At 32.4% G+C, this 15919-nt stretch overlaps 1 protein-coding gene across 4 annotated transcripts in view; it reads left to right on the plus strand.

Moving 5' to 3' along the window:
- NBEA (neurobeachin) overlaps positions 1-15919 on the plus strand; it is an 816964-nt gene that overhangs the window by 186361 nt on the left and 614684 nt on the right. For all 4 annotated transcript variants that reach the window (XM_016197269.2, XM_016197275.2, XM_087814370.1 and 1 more), the window contains 4 exons: positions 1813-1892; positions 2532-2594; positions 2691-2788; positions 5224-5316. In XM_016197269.2, coding sequence (XP_016052755.2) covers positions 1813-1892; positions 2532-2594; positions 2691-2788; positions 5224-5316 — 334 coding nt within the window. The remainder of the gene's footprint in view (positions 1-1812; positions 1893-2531; positions 2595-2690; positions 2789-5223; positions 5317-15919) is intronic.

The raw sequence follows: 15919 nt of genomic DNA on the forward strand, positions 1-15919 counted from the left end.
GGCAGCACACCTGCCAGGACTTTTATGCCTTTTATTAATGGGACTTTAAAAATTGTTATTTGAACTCAGATATATTATTCTGTCATTTATATCTCCTTCTGTTGCTTTTAAACTTAACAATGCCTAAAATTTACTGAATGTTTACTATGAGTTGTAATCTATGCTGAGCATTTTACATGTTAATTTTATTTAATCATTTATATGTAATGTAATTATATATATACATATTTACACTTACACATAAGACTGTATCCAATTATCACTATTTTGTTACTTGCATTTTGTAGATTGGGAAAAATAATTCGCAGAACTAAAATTTGAATCATGTTTATCTGACTCAGAGCCCTTGTTCTTGAACACTAACTTTGATAGAGTTTTCTTTATTTAGGCAAATCATATATTCACACATATCCCTGCTTTAAACAATTAATTTCTAATTTATAAAATATTTGCAATAATTGTACAGGGAATTCTCATATGCCCCTACCATATTTCCCAATGTTTTTACCATGTAGACTTTATTCTCTACTTTTATGTAAATATAAACACACATATATATGCATATTTTTTAATCATTTGAGAATAAATTATATGTGTGATGCCCTATTACCCCTAAATACTCTCCTGTTTATTTCCTAAAACTTAAGGACTTGTCTTAGATAACCAAAGGCAACCATAAAATCAAGGAATTAAGATTAAATACAATACTGTCATCTAATCCAAAGGTTCCATTGAAATTTCATCAATTTTCTCAATAATACACTTTCTGGGGGGATCTCCCCTATTCCCAGTTGAGGATCTATGTACTATTGGCAAGAGTGGGGCAGAACTGTAGAGAGCAGTATGGGAAATGGGAAAAAGATTTCTTTCTCAAGTGTAGACAGGGTGGATTGTTCGAATGTTAATTTGCTTTGAGATATAATAATCTACAGGTTAATTTTTCCTGAATAAATGAGAGATGTTAGAAATTATACATAAAGAGATTGTAGTTTTAAAACTTATAGAGAAGCTATATAAATCCTGGTTGCATTAAGAAAAGTTTGATGTTTAAGGACTTTCATGGTTCTAGCTACCTAACTTAAAAGCATAATTTAATTATTCTATATTACATGTATTATTGTATATTCTCATTGTTGGTAATTAAATATTTATAGTTAATTACTTTAAAATTTAGTTGTTAAGATGGAATTGATATATATACTTTCATTGCTCTTGTCATTTTCATTTATTGACTCAAAAACATTTATCGAGTGTCCACTATAATATGTATTTGCTATATACAGGTAACATGGAAGAAAAAAGCTGCAAAACAAATAACTACAATAGAGTGTCACTTTTTCTATGCTTTGTTTTATAATGTGTGAGATGAAAATGGAGACAATGTTTAAATGAAGACAGGTTTGAAGATGGAAGAAGTGTTGGGAAAACCTGGATTTGAGGGTGGAAAGGAAACCAACATATTAATAGAAGATTTCTTTCTCAAGTGTAGACAGAGTGGAAAAAGTATCTGTGTAACCACCTGATGATTATACATTTATCAATGTATAGTAATATAATTTTTAAAAACTAATTCTTTCCCCCAAATCTGACATTTAGTGAATAATTTGAAATCACCAAAAATCTAAAAATTAATGTTTAGATTCTTTGCTATAATTGAAATTATACAGCATTAATAGTAATAAATATTATAATTATAATAAATGTAACTATTAAAGAATTCCATAGTATACTAACATTATTTCATTAAGACTATTTAATATGGATTTTTTTTCTGTGTTTTTTTTCTTCTTCTTGATTTTTGTTTTATTTCAGATGGTCCACGGCCATCACAAAAAGAAATTATATCACTACGGGCATTTATGCTACTTTTTCTTAAACAGCTTATACTAAAGGTAAAATAATTTTATGTAATTCAGAAGTATAATATGTTAGGTGAAAAGGGATTTTGGTATAGTTTAAAATCATTATCATACAATTAGCACAAACTGTGTTTAATTCATGAATTGCTTTCAAAAGTTTATAAATCTTACTATTAACTTTTGTTTAATTTGACTTTCTGTTAAATACTCTCTGAGATCCTCTGTACTAAAGGATATAGCACAAATGGCAAGGGACATGTGAATAAGAAACAAGTGTAAAGATTTTATTCCAGAAAATGGTTTGTGTCCCTTATTTGTAAGGCTTACATTAATGTATTTTATCAAAATAGGATTTTTAAAAGATTAAGATTTAAAAAATGGAAAATGAAGATAAAATACACAGTAATGTGAAGTTTTGCAGTAATTTGAATTATTTTAAGAAAAGAGTAAATGCTTGAAAATAGTGATATTAATAAAATTAGATGATCACAATATACTAACTCTTTATAAGGAAGGTAAATCAAATATTAGCAACTTCAGAGAACAGATACAAATTTCTAAATATTTATTTGCTTAACCTGAAGTAATATAGTTTATTGATTATGAAGTATCTAGATATTTTAAATGAAACATTACTTTTTTTAAGCTTTTTAATTTTCTTTTAAACATTAGGATCGAGGAGTCAAAGAAGATGAACTTCAGAGTATATTAAATTACCTACTTACAATGCATGAGGTAGGACTTAGCCTGGGTCTTTTATTATAATAATTTTATTCAAAGCATTAGAATAAAATTTTAACTAAAGAAATATTGGTGATTCTTATTACACAGGATGAAAATATTCATGATGTGTTACAATTACTAGTGGCTTTAATGTCAGAACATCCAGCCTCAATGATACCAGCATTTGATCAAAGAAATGGAATAAGGTATGAGTATAATATTAGTATTTTTAATAGACCTTAATTGAGTACAGTTGTGCTTTCTAGAATAGTCCCTATTCCATGCACTTTTGAATAAATATAGCAAAGCCTTATACATTAGAAGGAAATAGAGAAAGCTGTTATAAATCCTCTAATACTCATCTGATGAGGTGTATAGAAAATGAGTCTCAGATCTCAAGAAGAGTAGTTAAATTATTACTATACTGGAGAGAATTACGCTAAGCAAAATATGCCAGCCAGAGAAAGACAAGTGTATATCCAGAATCTAATGAACAAAATAAACCGATGAACAAAATAGATCCGGGGACATAAAAGCATGTAACAGACAGGAATCTCAGAGGGAAGGTGGGGGGTTGGGAAGAGATTAACCAAAGAACTTATATGCATATATGCATATATACAAAACCCATGGACACAGACAATAGTGAGGTGAAGGCCAGGGTGGGGATGAGGGAGTGTAGGGTGTACGGGGTTAGTGGAAAAAAGGGGACATCTATAATACTTTCAACAATAAAGATAAATTAAAAAATACTTTTCAGGTAGTGAGAAGAACAAATTTGTTTTTGTAAGAAGACGAGAGAGTAAGGTAAAATTCAGCAAAAGAGAGCACACAAAAATTATGTGTAGGCTCAAGAGCTAGATAGTGTCCAGGATTGGAGGGTCCATAGAATGGTAAGTTTAGATTTTGTTCTGTTGTTGATGAAAATTAAAGAATTTTTAATGTGGAACTTATTTGCTCTGATTTCCATTTTGTGAAGTATACAGTCAGCTGTGTGGAAAAGAGCTGGAGAGAGACAAAACTGATGTAATGAAATCAGTAAAGATATTTTATTCATCAGTATTAGAGGTGATGAGTTAAGGTAGTGGTAGTACAATGGCAATAATATAGATGAAAAATGTTTTAGAATGAGAGGACAAAATCAAAAGAATTTGAAGACTAACTTTATTTATGAAAATTATAAAATAATTATGTAGACTAGTTAGACATAGTTTTTTGATTAGTATTCTTATGAAGTTAAACCTATAATGTAGCCCTTTAGCGATTATCCCTTTTTTAGTTTTCTAGAGTCTTGGTTATTGGAATGAAGAAGAAATCTAGGTTACTCCAAGTGCAACTCAATGGAAAAATAAATTAATTTTAATAATTAATATCAACAACTGAGCAGATGAATTAGGATTCACCTCTTATTTATTACAAGTAAATATTCACTAACTGATTTGGGAGTAAATTCCCTATTAATACTGTACTGTGATCCTTTGTATCTTGTTTGTAAGAAACACTTGTCTAATTGTGAAGAAAATCCTAGATGTTTTCATGTGTCAAATGTTAATCATAATTTCTGTTGATCCAGTATAGATCTTATACCTTTTTTTCTTTTAATTCAAAGTTATTCCTAGAAAATAGGAATTCTGTGGAGTTACTGATTCCATATCTGAGTATAGTCACATTTTTAGGTTTTGAGCTTTTCCTTTGGATCTCAGGATTGTTTTTGCCATTAAATGTTTTTTCTTATGATTTCCTGAATATCCGTTTATTTATTTATTTTAAACCTGACCAGAATCGAACCATTATATCCTAGATCATAGGTCAATTATCAATCGCTGAGCCACGCTGGCCAGGTCAATATTTCTTATATGACATCTATAACTTTCCTTATTCTCATACTTGTCTTTCCTCATTACTGATCTTTGTCCTCAAAAGTTCTGAAGTACCTACAAATATTATAATGAATATGACCCTGCTTTTATATTGTATCTGAAGTGACTGTATAGGTTAGGTAAGGTTATATGTTACTAGAGACTTTTTTGCTCCAAGTAATAGAAAACTTCTTAAACAAATTTAAGTAAAAAAGAATTTGTTTGTTATAGAAATCTCATTGTAGGAACCAGGAACTGGAAATAAGTTTTCTTCCTCTGCTTCTTTATATGTATAGACTTGTGTCTGTGAACAAAGCAAGGCTGTCCTATAGTTTCTATTTTAAATTGTTTCCTATTTCAAGAGCCCAGCAAAGACTAAATATTGTTTCTCTGATCTCATTCTGAATTCTGAAAAAGGAGAAATAATCTGGCAGGTCCATGTTCCAAAGGTCAAGTACAAATGTCAGGGGAAATTCTAATAGAAGAGGAAATGTGGCTTCACAAAGCATGTATCTTAAAGTAGACCATTTTTATTGAGTGTGCTGGTAGTCAATACTTATGAACAAGCAATCATATTGCCCTTTTTGTTATATATTTTTGAAAGTCAAGTTTAAAGAAAAATTAATAAAATGTGCTGATTTTTTCTTTTTTCAAAGAATTTGAAATCCTGAGAGGTATTTTATATTTTACGTATGTATAATTTAATTGTAAAGTATACAGTGCTTATATTTTCAATATTTATTCTAGAAGTTGAAAAGATCATCGATTTCTATATTTTTTAGGGTAATCTACAAATTATTGGCTTCAAAAAGTGAAAGTATTTGGGTTCAAGCTCTAAAGGTTCTTGGATACTTTCTGAAGCATTTAGGTCACAAGTAAGTAGATTTTTTTAAAGAATGAATTGTAGAAATGTGTGCTGAAGTTGTATTTTTACTACTTTTGTATCTAATGTAACATGAACTTTGACTGGAATAATCTTACAATGGAAATAATAGCTTCCTGTGGTAAAAGTTGCAAAAATATTTTATAAAAAAATGTTTATCAATAGTAAATTATAGAACAAAATCACAACTTCACGGATATAATGCATTCTTATTTGCTTGCTGAAAAGAAAATATTGTTAATTTTAAGGATATAATACAATATTTCATCAAATTATATCCACATATGGATATAATTTCAGTGAAAACTTACTTCACTCAGGGAATACATGTATATTATGGTTTCCTTAAAGCTGTTTCTTTGCTTATGTGCTAAGTCAGTATTTTATTATTTTTTTTATTCTTTTCTAACATTGGGCTTATTGATTACTTTTGTGATTTGAAAATCCCAGAATATATTTCCCCCAAAGTCCAGAAGTCAGATACTTTAAAAACAAATCATCTGCTGATATAATGAGTTATTTTTATATTGTTTTTGCAGTGCATGATTACTCTTTTTTAAAATCTATTTTTTATGCTAATAAGGCTTTTATTTAAGTGTTGCTACATGGGATTCCTCTCAAAAACTTACTGTTGTCAGTTCGTTTTGCTGTTTAAACAGACCAAGAGTTTACTGATAACACTGATGAAAACTGCACAAAATCCAGATAAAACATGTCTAGCTTGCTAAATAGTCTAGAAGAATAGATATTATTTTCATTTTGGTGCAAAAGCTGTAGTTGAGTAAGGGATATAAGAGATATTAAAGATATAGTGACTAATTCAGTATAGCCAGGATTGTAGAAAAATGTTACCCATTTATAAGGAACAGTATATAGAATACTGAGAGTGAGAAACATATGTACTTATAATATTAAGAGATAAGGATTGCTTATTTAAATAGATTGATTAGGAGATATTAATAAAGGATTTTAGCCAAGATGTATGTCTTAAAAGTTAAGAAAGAACTTTAAAAAAGATAGAAATGTGAAAAATATTGCTATGAAGTACATAATTGTGATTAAAATTTTACTGTAAGTTAAAAAATAAGAAACAAATTATTTGCCTCTGATGAAGGACAACTACTAAGCAGAATTTCAAGAAGTTGGAAGAAATGGTAGTACAACATGGAAATATTGAATCAGCAACTAACATAACTTTGGTGGAAAAACGGAATGGATAGCATACTAAGATACACAGAAGATAAAATTGGAAACAGAGCAAATAATATGTATTGATAAGAACATAACAGTTTATAAGGATTACAGAGAAAATTATTGATGTAGAAAGTACAGAAGTTCCAACAGTGGCATAATAGAGTTTTCAAATAAGAAAAGTGGTATATAAAGCTCTAATTCAATGAAATCCTAATATAAGATTTTACCATTTATACAAAAGGCCATACCAGGGAAAATTTCTTGAATGATCATTACAGGAATATACTATTAGATTTAAATATAAGTAAAGAATCCTTTGTTTAGCGGAACGCAAATAAGGAGAAAATATATATTGAGTCTGGCCTTAACTTTTCTACAACAACCTTCAATATAGGAAATGTAGAGCACCAACCATAAGGCATAGAAATGAAGAAAATTGGAGCCAAAGTATCCTTTAAGTAAAAAGGGTGCTAACAAACAAATTTTAACTGTACAAGGAATTGTGTGTGTTTTTTCTGAATAATTCTTGAGAAAATTGCTGGGGGATGAAATGAAGTTCAGCCTTTTGGGAGAACTAGACAGACTACAGTTAAGGACCACTGGAGAACAGTGCATTAATTTAACAGCAAAACCAAGATTAACACAACTGTTTGAAGTAGAGTTCCAAACCAGAATTTACTTTTTATAAGATCTAATAATGTAGAAATGGTACAATTATAATAAATTGGGAAAGGACTGAAGAAAGATGAAAAGTGGAATAGACCCAAAGAATCAAATGATACCCGTGTAAGCTGATAAAAGAAGTATTAGAAATATAGGTCTATTGGCTAAAATTTGATGGCAGGAGAGAAGAAAAATTAAGAGTAAATATGCTGATTATCATTGCTCATATTAGGAAAATACACTTTCTAAACATGTATAAAGGACTTCTTATTCCTTTATAGTTACAAAGATAAGCAGTTCAATAAAACTATGAAGCTTTCAAAATATTAAAGAAAATATTAAAAAAACAAATCACAGTTCTATATTCAAGAAGCATACTAAAAACAATGAATTAGAAATGCTGATAATTAAAGGATGAGTAAAGGATTAGCACATAAATACAAATGAAAAAAAGTAATCGTGACTTAATATTTAACAAATTAGAATTTAAGACAAAAGTAATAAATAATATAAATAAGGATACTTTATAATATCAAAGGGTGAAATCTTCATGAAACAGAAATTGAAGGCAAAATATACAAACATTAATAGTTTAAAACATTAAAACAAACAGTAATTTATTGATCTTGATTCAAAACAAGCCAAGAGAGAAAGAAATCTAAATAATAATGGAAATCGGATAAATATAGCTTGAACTCTCTATCTTGTTAATGAAGACTACAACTTTAAGTGCCCAAGGAGCATTTATGAAAATCTGATGTGGTGTTGTAGACATCAGAAAAAAATTTCAAGACATGGAAACAAAACAGAAAAGATTCAGATTATCTTATCAATATGCAATAGCATTAGGAAATAATAACAAAGTCACAAACCAAAGAATCTTCTGCCTACAGATTTAAAATTTATTAAACAATATTTGTTTCAAAGAGAAAATACACACTGAAATTGCAGAAGTTATAAAAAATAACTTCAAAGAAATATAGTATATAGCTGAAGACTTAGCTATATATTTTCTTAGTGATCTTGGAAACATCCTTGAGATTCATTTTTTACCCTATAAATAAATAAAACCACACTGATTCCCTCACTTTGTTTTTAGGATAAGTGATAGAGCAGATATAAAGTGGTTAATTACAGTATATTGCCATGAAATAATTTGAATAGTTAGCAAAAAGGTAATATGTACAATTTAACATGTAGTTCTCATAAAATCAGAACATTTCTTATGTATAATAAGATATAGATCTTAAAGAGTTGACATAAAATAAATATGAAATACTGACAGCATTCAGATCAGCAGTGAGAAAAATGTTCAGACAATAATCTAATCATGACTTATTCAATGAAACACCCAATTATTAGGGAGGAGAAAATAGCTATCATTTATAGATGGTTTTATTATATAGCTAAAACCCTAAGAAGAATCTTTAAAACTATTAAAAAAATGAGATACTGCCCCAACTCAGCATCTTAGTTGAATATGGAGGAATTGTTTGTCTAACAGCAAATCTTACTGGGGTCCAGAAATGAAACTAAACTGAAGACTGTGTGGGTTGGTCCCTTGTAATACATAATGTATTATTTCTGTCAAGTGCCTGGAATACACTTTGTGAGATAATCCATACACTGTAATTGTTAGCTGAACTAGAAATAGGTTTGATATCTATTATCAAAATCGAGAAGTTTGTTCCAAATAATATGTGCTACAAATCCTCCCTCCTGAAGATGGAACTTAAATCTTTTCTTCATGAGTATGGGATAGACTTACTGCCTCCCTTTCAAAGAATAAGAAAACATGGCAGTGATTTTCACTATTGATTAAGGCTGATATCAACAGTCATACTCTTCACCTTTGTATTATTCTTCTAATAGATAAATAATTCTAATGTAATCCAGAGAAAGCCTTATACGTCCCCAAATTGAGGTACATTCTATAAAACATTTGACCAGCACTCCTTAAAACTGTTGAACAGCAGGAAAAGCAAAGGACAGAAAACTATCACACATCAAAGGAGTATAAGGAGATGTGGTGACTAAATGAAAGGCGGTATCATGAATTGGATCCTGAACAGAAAAACTGCATGAGGGAAAACTATTAAATATGAATAAAATCTGTAGTTTAGTTGATAATATTGTATCTCTGGTGATTTCTTAGTTTCCACATGCATACTATGATTTCCATGATTAGATAAGATACAAACATATGAGGAAGTTGTGTGACTACTAGATAGGACCACTCTGAATTGCTGTTTAACTTTTCTGTAAATTTTAAAGGTTTACAAAACAAAATATTTGGATATATGCTTCACTAGAAAAACAAAATGTTACTTGGGGGAGATGGCCTGATTACAGTTATCCTCAAAACATTTTTTTAAAAAATATATCTTTTATTATTATTATTATTGATTTCAGAGAGAGGAAGGGAGAGGGAGAAAGAGAGATAGAAACATCAATGATGAGAGGGTTGTCATTGATCAGCTGCCTCCTGCACATGCCCGACTGGGGATCAAGACCGCAACTCGGGCATGTGCCCTCACCGGGAATTGAACCGTGATCTCCTGGATCCTAGGTCAGATGCTCAACTGCTGAGCCATGCCCATCCAGGCCTCAAAACAGAATTTTAAGAAATGACTCAAATAGATGTTCAAAATGCCCAAATTCAAAATAAAGGGGACACCTGGTTAAGATAGTAGAGTAGGTGAACTCTGTGCTCTCCTCCTCCCAGAACCACATAAAAATTACAACTAAATTATAGAACAGCCATCACTGAAATCACCTTAGGACTAGTTGAACAATATTTCTATAAGGAGATAAAGAAGAAGCCCTTTGAGACTGTTAAGAGAGATGGAAACGTAGAATGGAGAGCTCCCACACCCACAGTATAGTGACTAGAATCAGAAGAGATATCTCAGTTGCAGTGTTTTCACCTGTGGAACAAGGGGTACCAGCCCTACCTGGGGCTCTTAGTCCAGACAAGCGGTGTTGGGAAGAGGTGTCTCTTTATCATCTAATTAATAACCGGAAGGAATTGCATTTGAGTGAGACTGAGGGCTGGTAGAGACCAAATTGCTCCTCTTGAGGCGCCCACACATGGATTCTCACTCATAAACTCACTCAGTTTAAGCTTCAGCTCCGAGGCAGCATCTCAAAGACCACCAGGGACATACAGGGAGGAACTGAATTGACTAACTTCAGTGTGAAGGCTGGAGAGGCAGGGGTTGGGGCAGCTTTCTTCAGGAACAGAAGTTCTGGCAGGTATTATTATTTGTTGAACTTTCCTCCCACCCAACTTACAGGTTTAGGCCGGAGTCAGAAGATCTGAGCTCTCCATTAACCCGGCTAACACTGTTCACCTTGTGCTGGTGATTTCCTGAGACCCCACCCCACACAACTCAGGTGCTGGGTCCAAACCTCTTCCAGTGGCGTTTCCACACAAACAGCCTGCTTCACTCATGCTGCAGATTTTCCCAAAGTCTCTCAAAGATCCACAAATCCCAGAGAAGCAGCAGCTAGCCTGGGCATGCCCTGTACCTCTTGCTAAGCAGCCCCAAGCCAGGCACAAAGTAGCAACTTGTCTCAACTTACATTGTAACTCTCACCAAGTGGCCCCAAGCCTGGCATAAGTGGCAGCTGATCTTGGCTTGGAATATAGCTTCAATTAAGTAGTGACAAGCTTGACAAATATGGCAGCTGGGCTCAGGTCACACTGTGGTACCCACCAAAGGGCCCAAAGCTTTGCTTTGCACTAGTGGCAGCTAACCTTAATTATTGGCATAGCCTCTTGCAGGTGCCTCCAAGCCCAGCACAAGTGGCAACCAAACACAGATCACTTTATAGCTCCTACCAAGCAGCTCCAAGATGGGCACAAGTGGTAGCTGATATTGGACTGCACTGGATCCCCTTCCAGAGGCTCCACAAACACATATGGTAGCTGACATCTCACCACACTATGGCACCACCCAATCAGGTTCACAAATGACACATCTAAAAGGTAGACTCAGCTGACACTGGAACCTTGCTAAAGTGACTCCTACTTTATCAGGTCAGCTGCCATACCACATCTTGTCCACTGTAGTAATGGCTAACCCTCACAGCCAGTAAGCTTGAAGGTCAGTTCCACCCAATGATGTGCCAACAACAATCAAGCCTTACCTATAACAAGGAGGCACATATAGCCCACACAAGTGGCACTTTTGGAGCGCTGGCTCAGGTAATCATGGAGACTATGTCACTGGGCCCCACAGGAAACCTACTATAGACTGGCAGACATAACAGATACATCTAATACATAGAAATGAACACAAGGAGGCAGCCAAAATTAGGAGACAAAGAAACATGTCCCAATTGAAAGAACAAGACAAGACTAAAGAACTAAATGAAAAAGAACTAAATGAAATAGAGGCTAGCAGTCTACCTGATACAGAGTTGATTTCACTGGTTACAAGGATACTCAATGAATTTAGGGAAAGAATGGATCAACTCAGTGGAATTTCAGCATAGAGACAGAAAACATAAAGAAAGGAGATAGAAATATAAAGTATCAGTCAGGAATAAAGAGTACTGAAATGGAGGATATATTAGATGGAATCATTATCAGATTACATGGAGTAGAGTTTCTAATAAACAGTCTGGAAGGCAAAGTAACAGAAGGCATCCAGTCAACACAGTGAAAAGAAAAAGAACTTAAAAAAATGAGAAAAGATTAAGGAGCCTCTGTGGCAACATCAAGCATACCAACATTTGCATCATAGGGGTAACATATGGAGAAGAGAGAGGCCATTATTCCTGATGATTATCGTAGATGGGAAAATTCTCAACAAAATATTAGCAATTTGAATTCAGCAATATATTAAAAAGAACATACATCATAATCAAGTGAGAATTATTCTCAGGATTCAAATCAATATTAACAAAATGAAGTATAAAATATCATGTGATCATATTGGTAGATTCAGAAAAAGCATTTTACTATATCCAACATCTATTTACAGTAAAAACTCACAAAAAAGAGGGGCTGTAGTGAATATACCTCAACATAATAAAGGCTAAATATGACATATCTGCAACTAGCATCATACTCAGTGGTGAAAAGTTAAAGCTTTTTCTTTAAGATAAGATGTCCACTTTCACCACCTAGCAACAGCAATCAGAAAAGAAAAATAAATAAAAGGTATTCAAATTTAAAGGAAGAAGTAAAACGGGCATTATTTGCAGGTGATATGATACTGTATAGAGAGAATTCTAAAGATTCCACCAAAAATCTGTTTGAACTAATAAATGAATTCAGTAAAGTAACAGGATACAATATTAATATTTAGAAATCAGTTGTATTTTTATACACCAAGAAACTATTAGAGATATTGATAAAACAATTCCATTTATAATTGCATCAAAAAGAATAAAATATCTAGAAATAAATTTAAGGAAGCTGGTAAAAGTCATGCACTCAGAAAACTATAAGATATTGAAGAAAGAAACTGATAAAGGTTCAGATAAATGGAAGCATATCTGTGCTCATGGATAGGAAGAATTAACAGCATTAAAATGTCTATACTACCTAAAACAATCTATAGATTCAGTGCAGTTCCTATCAAGATGATAATGGCATATTTCACAGAAGTAGAACAAATATTCCAAAAATTTGTGTAGATCAATAAAAGACCCTGTCACACCAATCTTGGGAAAGAACAAAGTTGGAGGAATCACACTAACTAATTTAAACTATACTATAAGGTCGTAGTAATAAAATAGCATGATGCTGGCCTGAAAACAGACATATAGATCATTGGAACAGAATAGAGAAATAAACCCACAACTTTATGATCAATTAATGTATGACAAAGGAGGCAAGAATATACAATGGGGTTAAGACAGTCTCTTAAATAAATGGTATTGGGAAAACAGATACATGTAAAAAAAATAAAATGACCACTTTCTTATACCATATACAAGAATAAACTCAAAATGGATTAAAGCCTTAAATGTAAACCAGAAATCATAAAACTTCTAATAGAAATCAGAGTCGGTATACTCTTTGTCATTGCTATCAGTAATATTTTTTAGGCTATGTCATCACAGTCAAGGGAAACAAAACAACAAATAAACAAGCAGGACTACATGAAACTAAAAAGTTTTGCATAGTGATGGAAATAAAAAAGAAAAGACATCCTACAGAATGGGAGAAGATATTCACCAACGATGCATCCAATAAGGGGTTAATATCCAAAATATATAAGGAGCTGATTCAACTTAACACCAAAAAAATCAAATAGTTCAATTATAAAATGGCTAGACGAAATGAGTAGAACTTTCTCCAAAGGGGACATAAGGTGACCAAAAGATATATGAAAAAATGCTCAGTCAGCCACTAGTCATCAGGGAAGTGGAAATTATAACCACAATCAGATATTACCATACGTCTGTCACAGTGGTTATCAGTAAATCAACAAACACAAATTGTTGGGGAGGATGTGGATCAAGGGGAATCCTTGTGCACTGTAGGAGGGATTGTAAATTGATTCAGGTTCTATGGAAAGCATTATGGAGGTTCCTAAAAAAAATTAAAAAATACAACTACCATATGATCCAGCAATTCTAGTTTGGGGTAGTTACCCCCAAAAATTAAAAAACTGTCATTCAAAAGATCCACTTACTCCTATCTTTATTGCACCATTATTTATATGGGCACAACCCAAGTATCCATTGGTAGATGAATGAATAAAGAAGGGGTAGTACATATATATAATGTAATATTATTCAGCAATAAAAAAATAATGAAATGTTGCCATTTGCAACAACATGGATGTACCTACAGGGTATTTATTATTCTATCCAAAATAAGTCAAGATATAGAAAGAGAAATACTATATTATTTTACTATATGTAGAGTCTAAAAAACAACATAAACAAAGAAACAAGACAGAAACAGACTCATAGATACAGAGAACAAATGGATGGCTACCAGATGAGAGGGGCTTTGGAAGATTGTGTGAAAAAGGTGAAGGAATTAATAAGTACAAATTGGTAGTTAAAAAATAGTCTCAGGGATGTACAGTATAGCATAAAGTATATAGTCAGTAATATTGTCTTCTCTATTTCACCCCCTTCCGCAGTAATGTTAACGTTGGCTTCTGTGTAAGTGACCAACAGAAACCTGAGATGTACCTGAAATGATGGGATGAGTTTTCCCTGTCCTTCAACTTGGGAGAGTACTAGCATGTTGTCTCCAGGGTTTATAGCATGCTAAGTTTTATAATACAGGTAACTGTTTAGAGGGCCTTTTGCCTTACACACCTGCAAGGATCCCTTCATGTAACGTTAATAGTAGTGAGATTGGAGTTGAACTGTGTGAAAATGAAATAACTCATTAAAGGGGCCTAACATCAAGAGACAGAAGAAAAGAGAATCAAACTATGTACTCAATGAAATATAACTAGTGGTATAGGCTATGGTGGAACCTTTGAAATTTACTTTTAAAACGAAGATTCGAGTTTCAAGTTGCGCGCAAGGTCATATTCTCCTTCTTTAACTTAACTGCAGTTCACTCAGATAGCATGTTGGAAGATCTAAAAGTGTGAATCAAAAATACAAAGTGAGAGAAAAGGTAAAATTGTAGAAAACAGGCGACTGAGTGTGTGACTAATATGAATTATTGGAGAAAAATAATGCGCAAACACGATATACTGAAACACTTTGTACTACTAAAAACTTAGAAATGTTGGATAAAATAGACCAAAAATTATTTTAGAAGTATAGCTGAGCACACAAAAGGAAATTCTCATATGCCAGAAAATGAAGATTAAGCATAATAGGAGAAATTATTCTTATTAATTGAGACAATATTAAAACAAATCATGAAACTTAAAAAATAATCAAAAGTAGCTTCTAGACTGAAAAGTTAGTGATGAAAATTAACTCCATAAGCATATTAAACAGATACATAAAACTTAAGAAATAATTGGTGAACTTGAAGATAGAAATGAAAAAATGACCTGAATACAGCACCAAGAGGCAAAGTTGAACTAGGAAATGAAGTTGAGAGATATGGAGAAAGAATGAATGGTTTGATAAAATACTGAGGAATAAATTTAACCAAGGGGGGTACATGATCTATACACTGAAAACTATACAAATTACCAAAAATTTGAAGAAGACAGAAATAAATGGAAAGCTGTTCTGTTTTCATAGATTGAAGAACTGATGTTACCATGTTCATACTACCTAAAATGATCCAGCGATTTAATGAAATCCCTTTCATAATTATAATGGGATTTGTCAAAGAAATAGACCAAACAATCCTAAAATTTGTATGCAATCACAAAAGACCCCTAATAGCCAAAACTGTCTTGAGAAGCAACAAAGCTGAAACATTCATATTTCATGATTTTAAACTACATGGTGGGGCAAAACTAGGTTTACAGTTATGAGTATGTGAAACAGTCTATTTTTTTTTATTGTTCAAAATATTACAGATGTCACCTTTTTCCCCACTGACCCTTTCCACCCTGCACCCACTCCCCTCTCCAGGCCCTCACCACACTATGGTCTGTGTCCATGGGTTATGCATATATGCATATAAATTCTTTGGTTAATCTCTCCCCACCCACTCCCACCTTCCCTCTGAGATTCATCAGTCTGATCCATGCTGAAACACAGTATATTCTTGTATTATTTATTAATTAATGTGTGATTTTTGGTATGAACAACTGTAAACCTACTTTCACCCCTTCCTGTATGTT

The sequence above is a fragment of the Miniopterus natalensis genome, chromosome 2 (assembly GCF_054644295.1).
Source record: "Miniopterus natalensis isolate mMinNat1 chromosome 2, mMinNat1.hap1, whole genome shotgun sequence".
NCBI lineage: Eukaryota > Metazoa > Chordata > Mammalia > Chiroptera > Miniopteridae > Miniopterus > Miniopterus natalensis.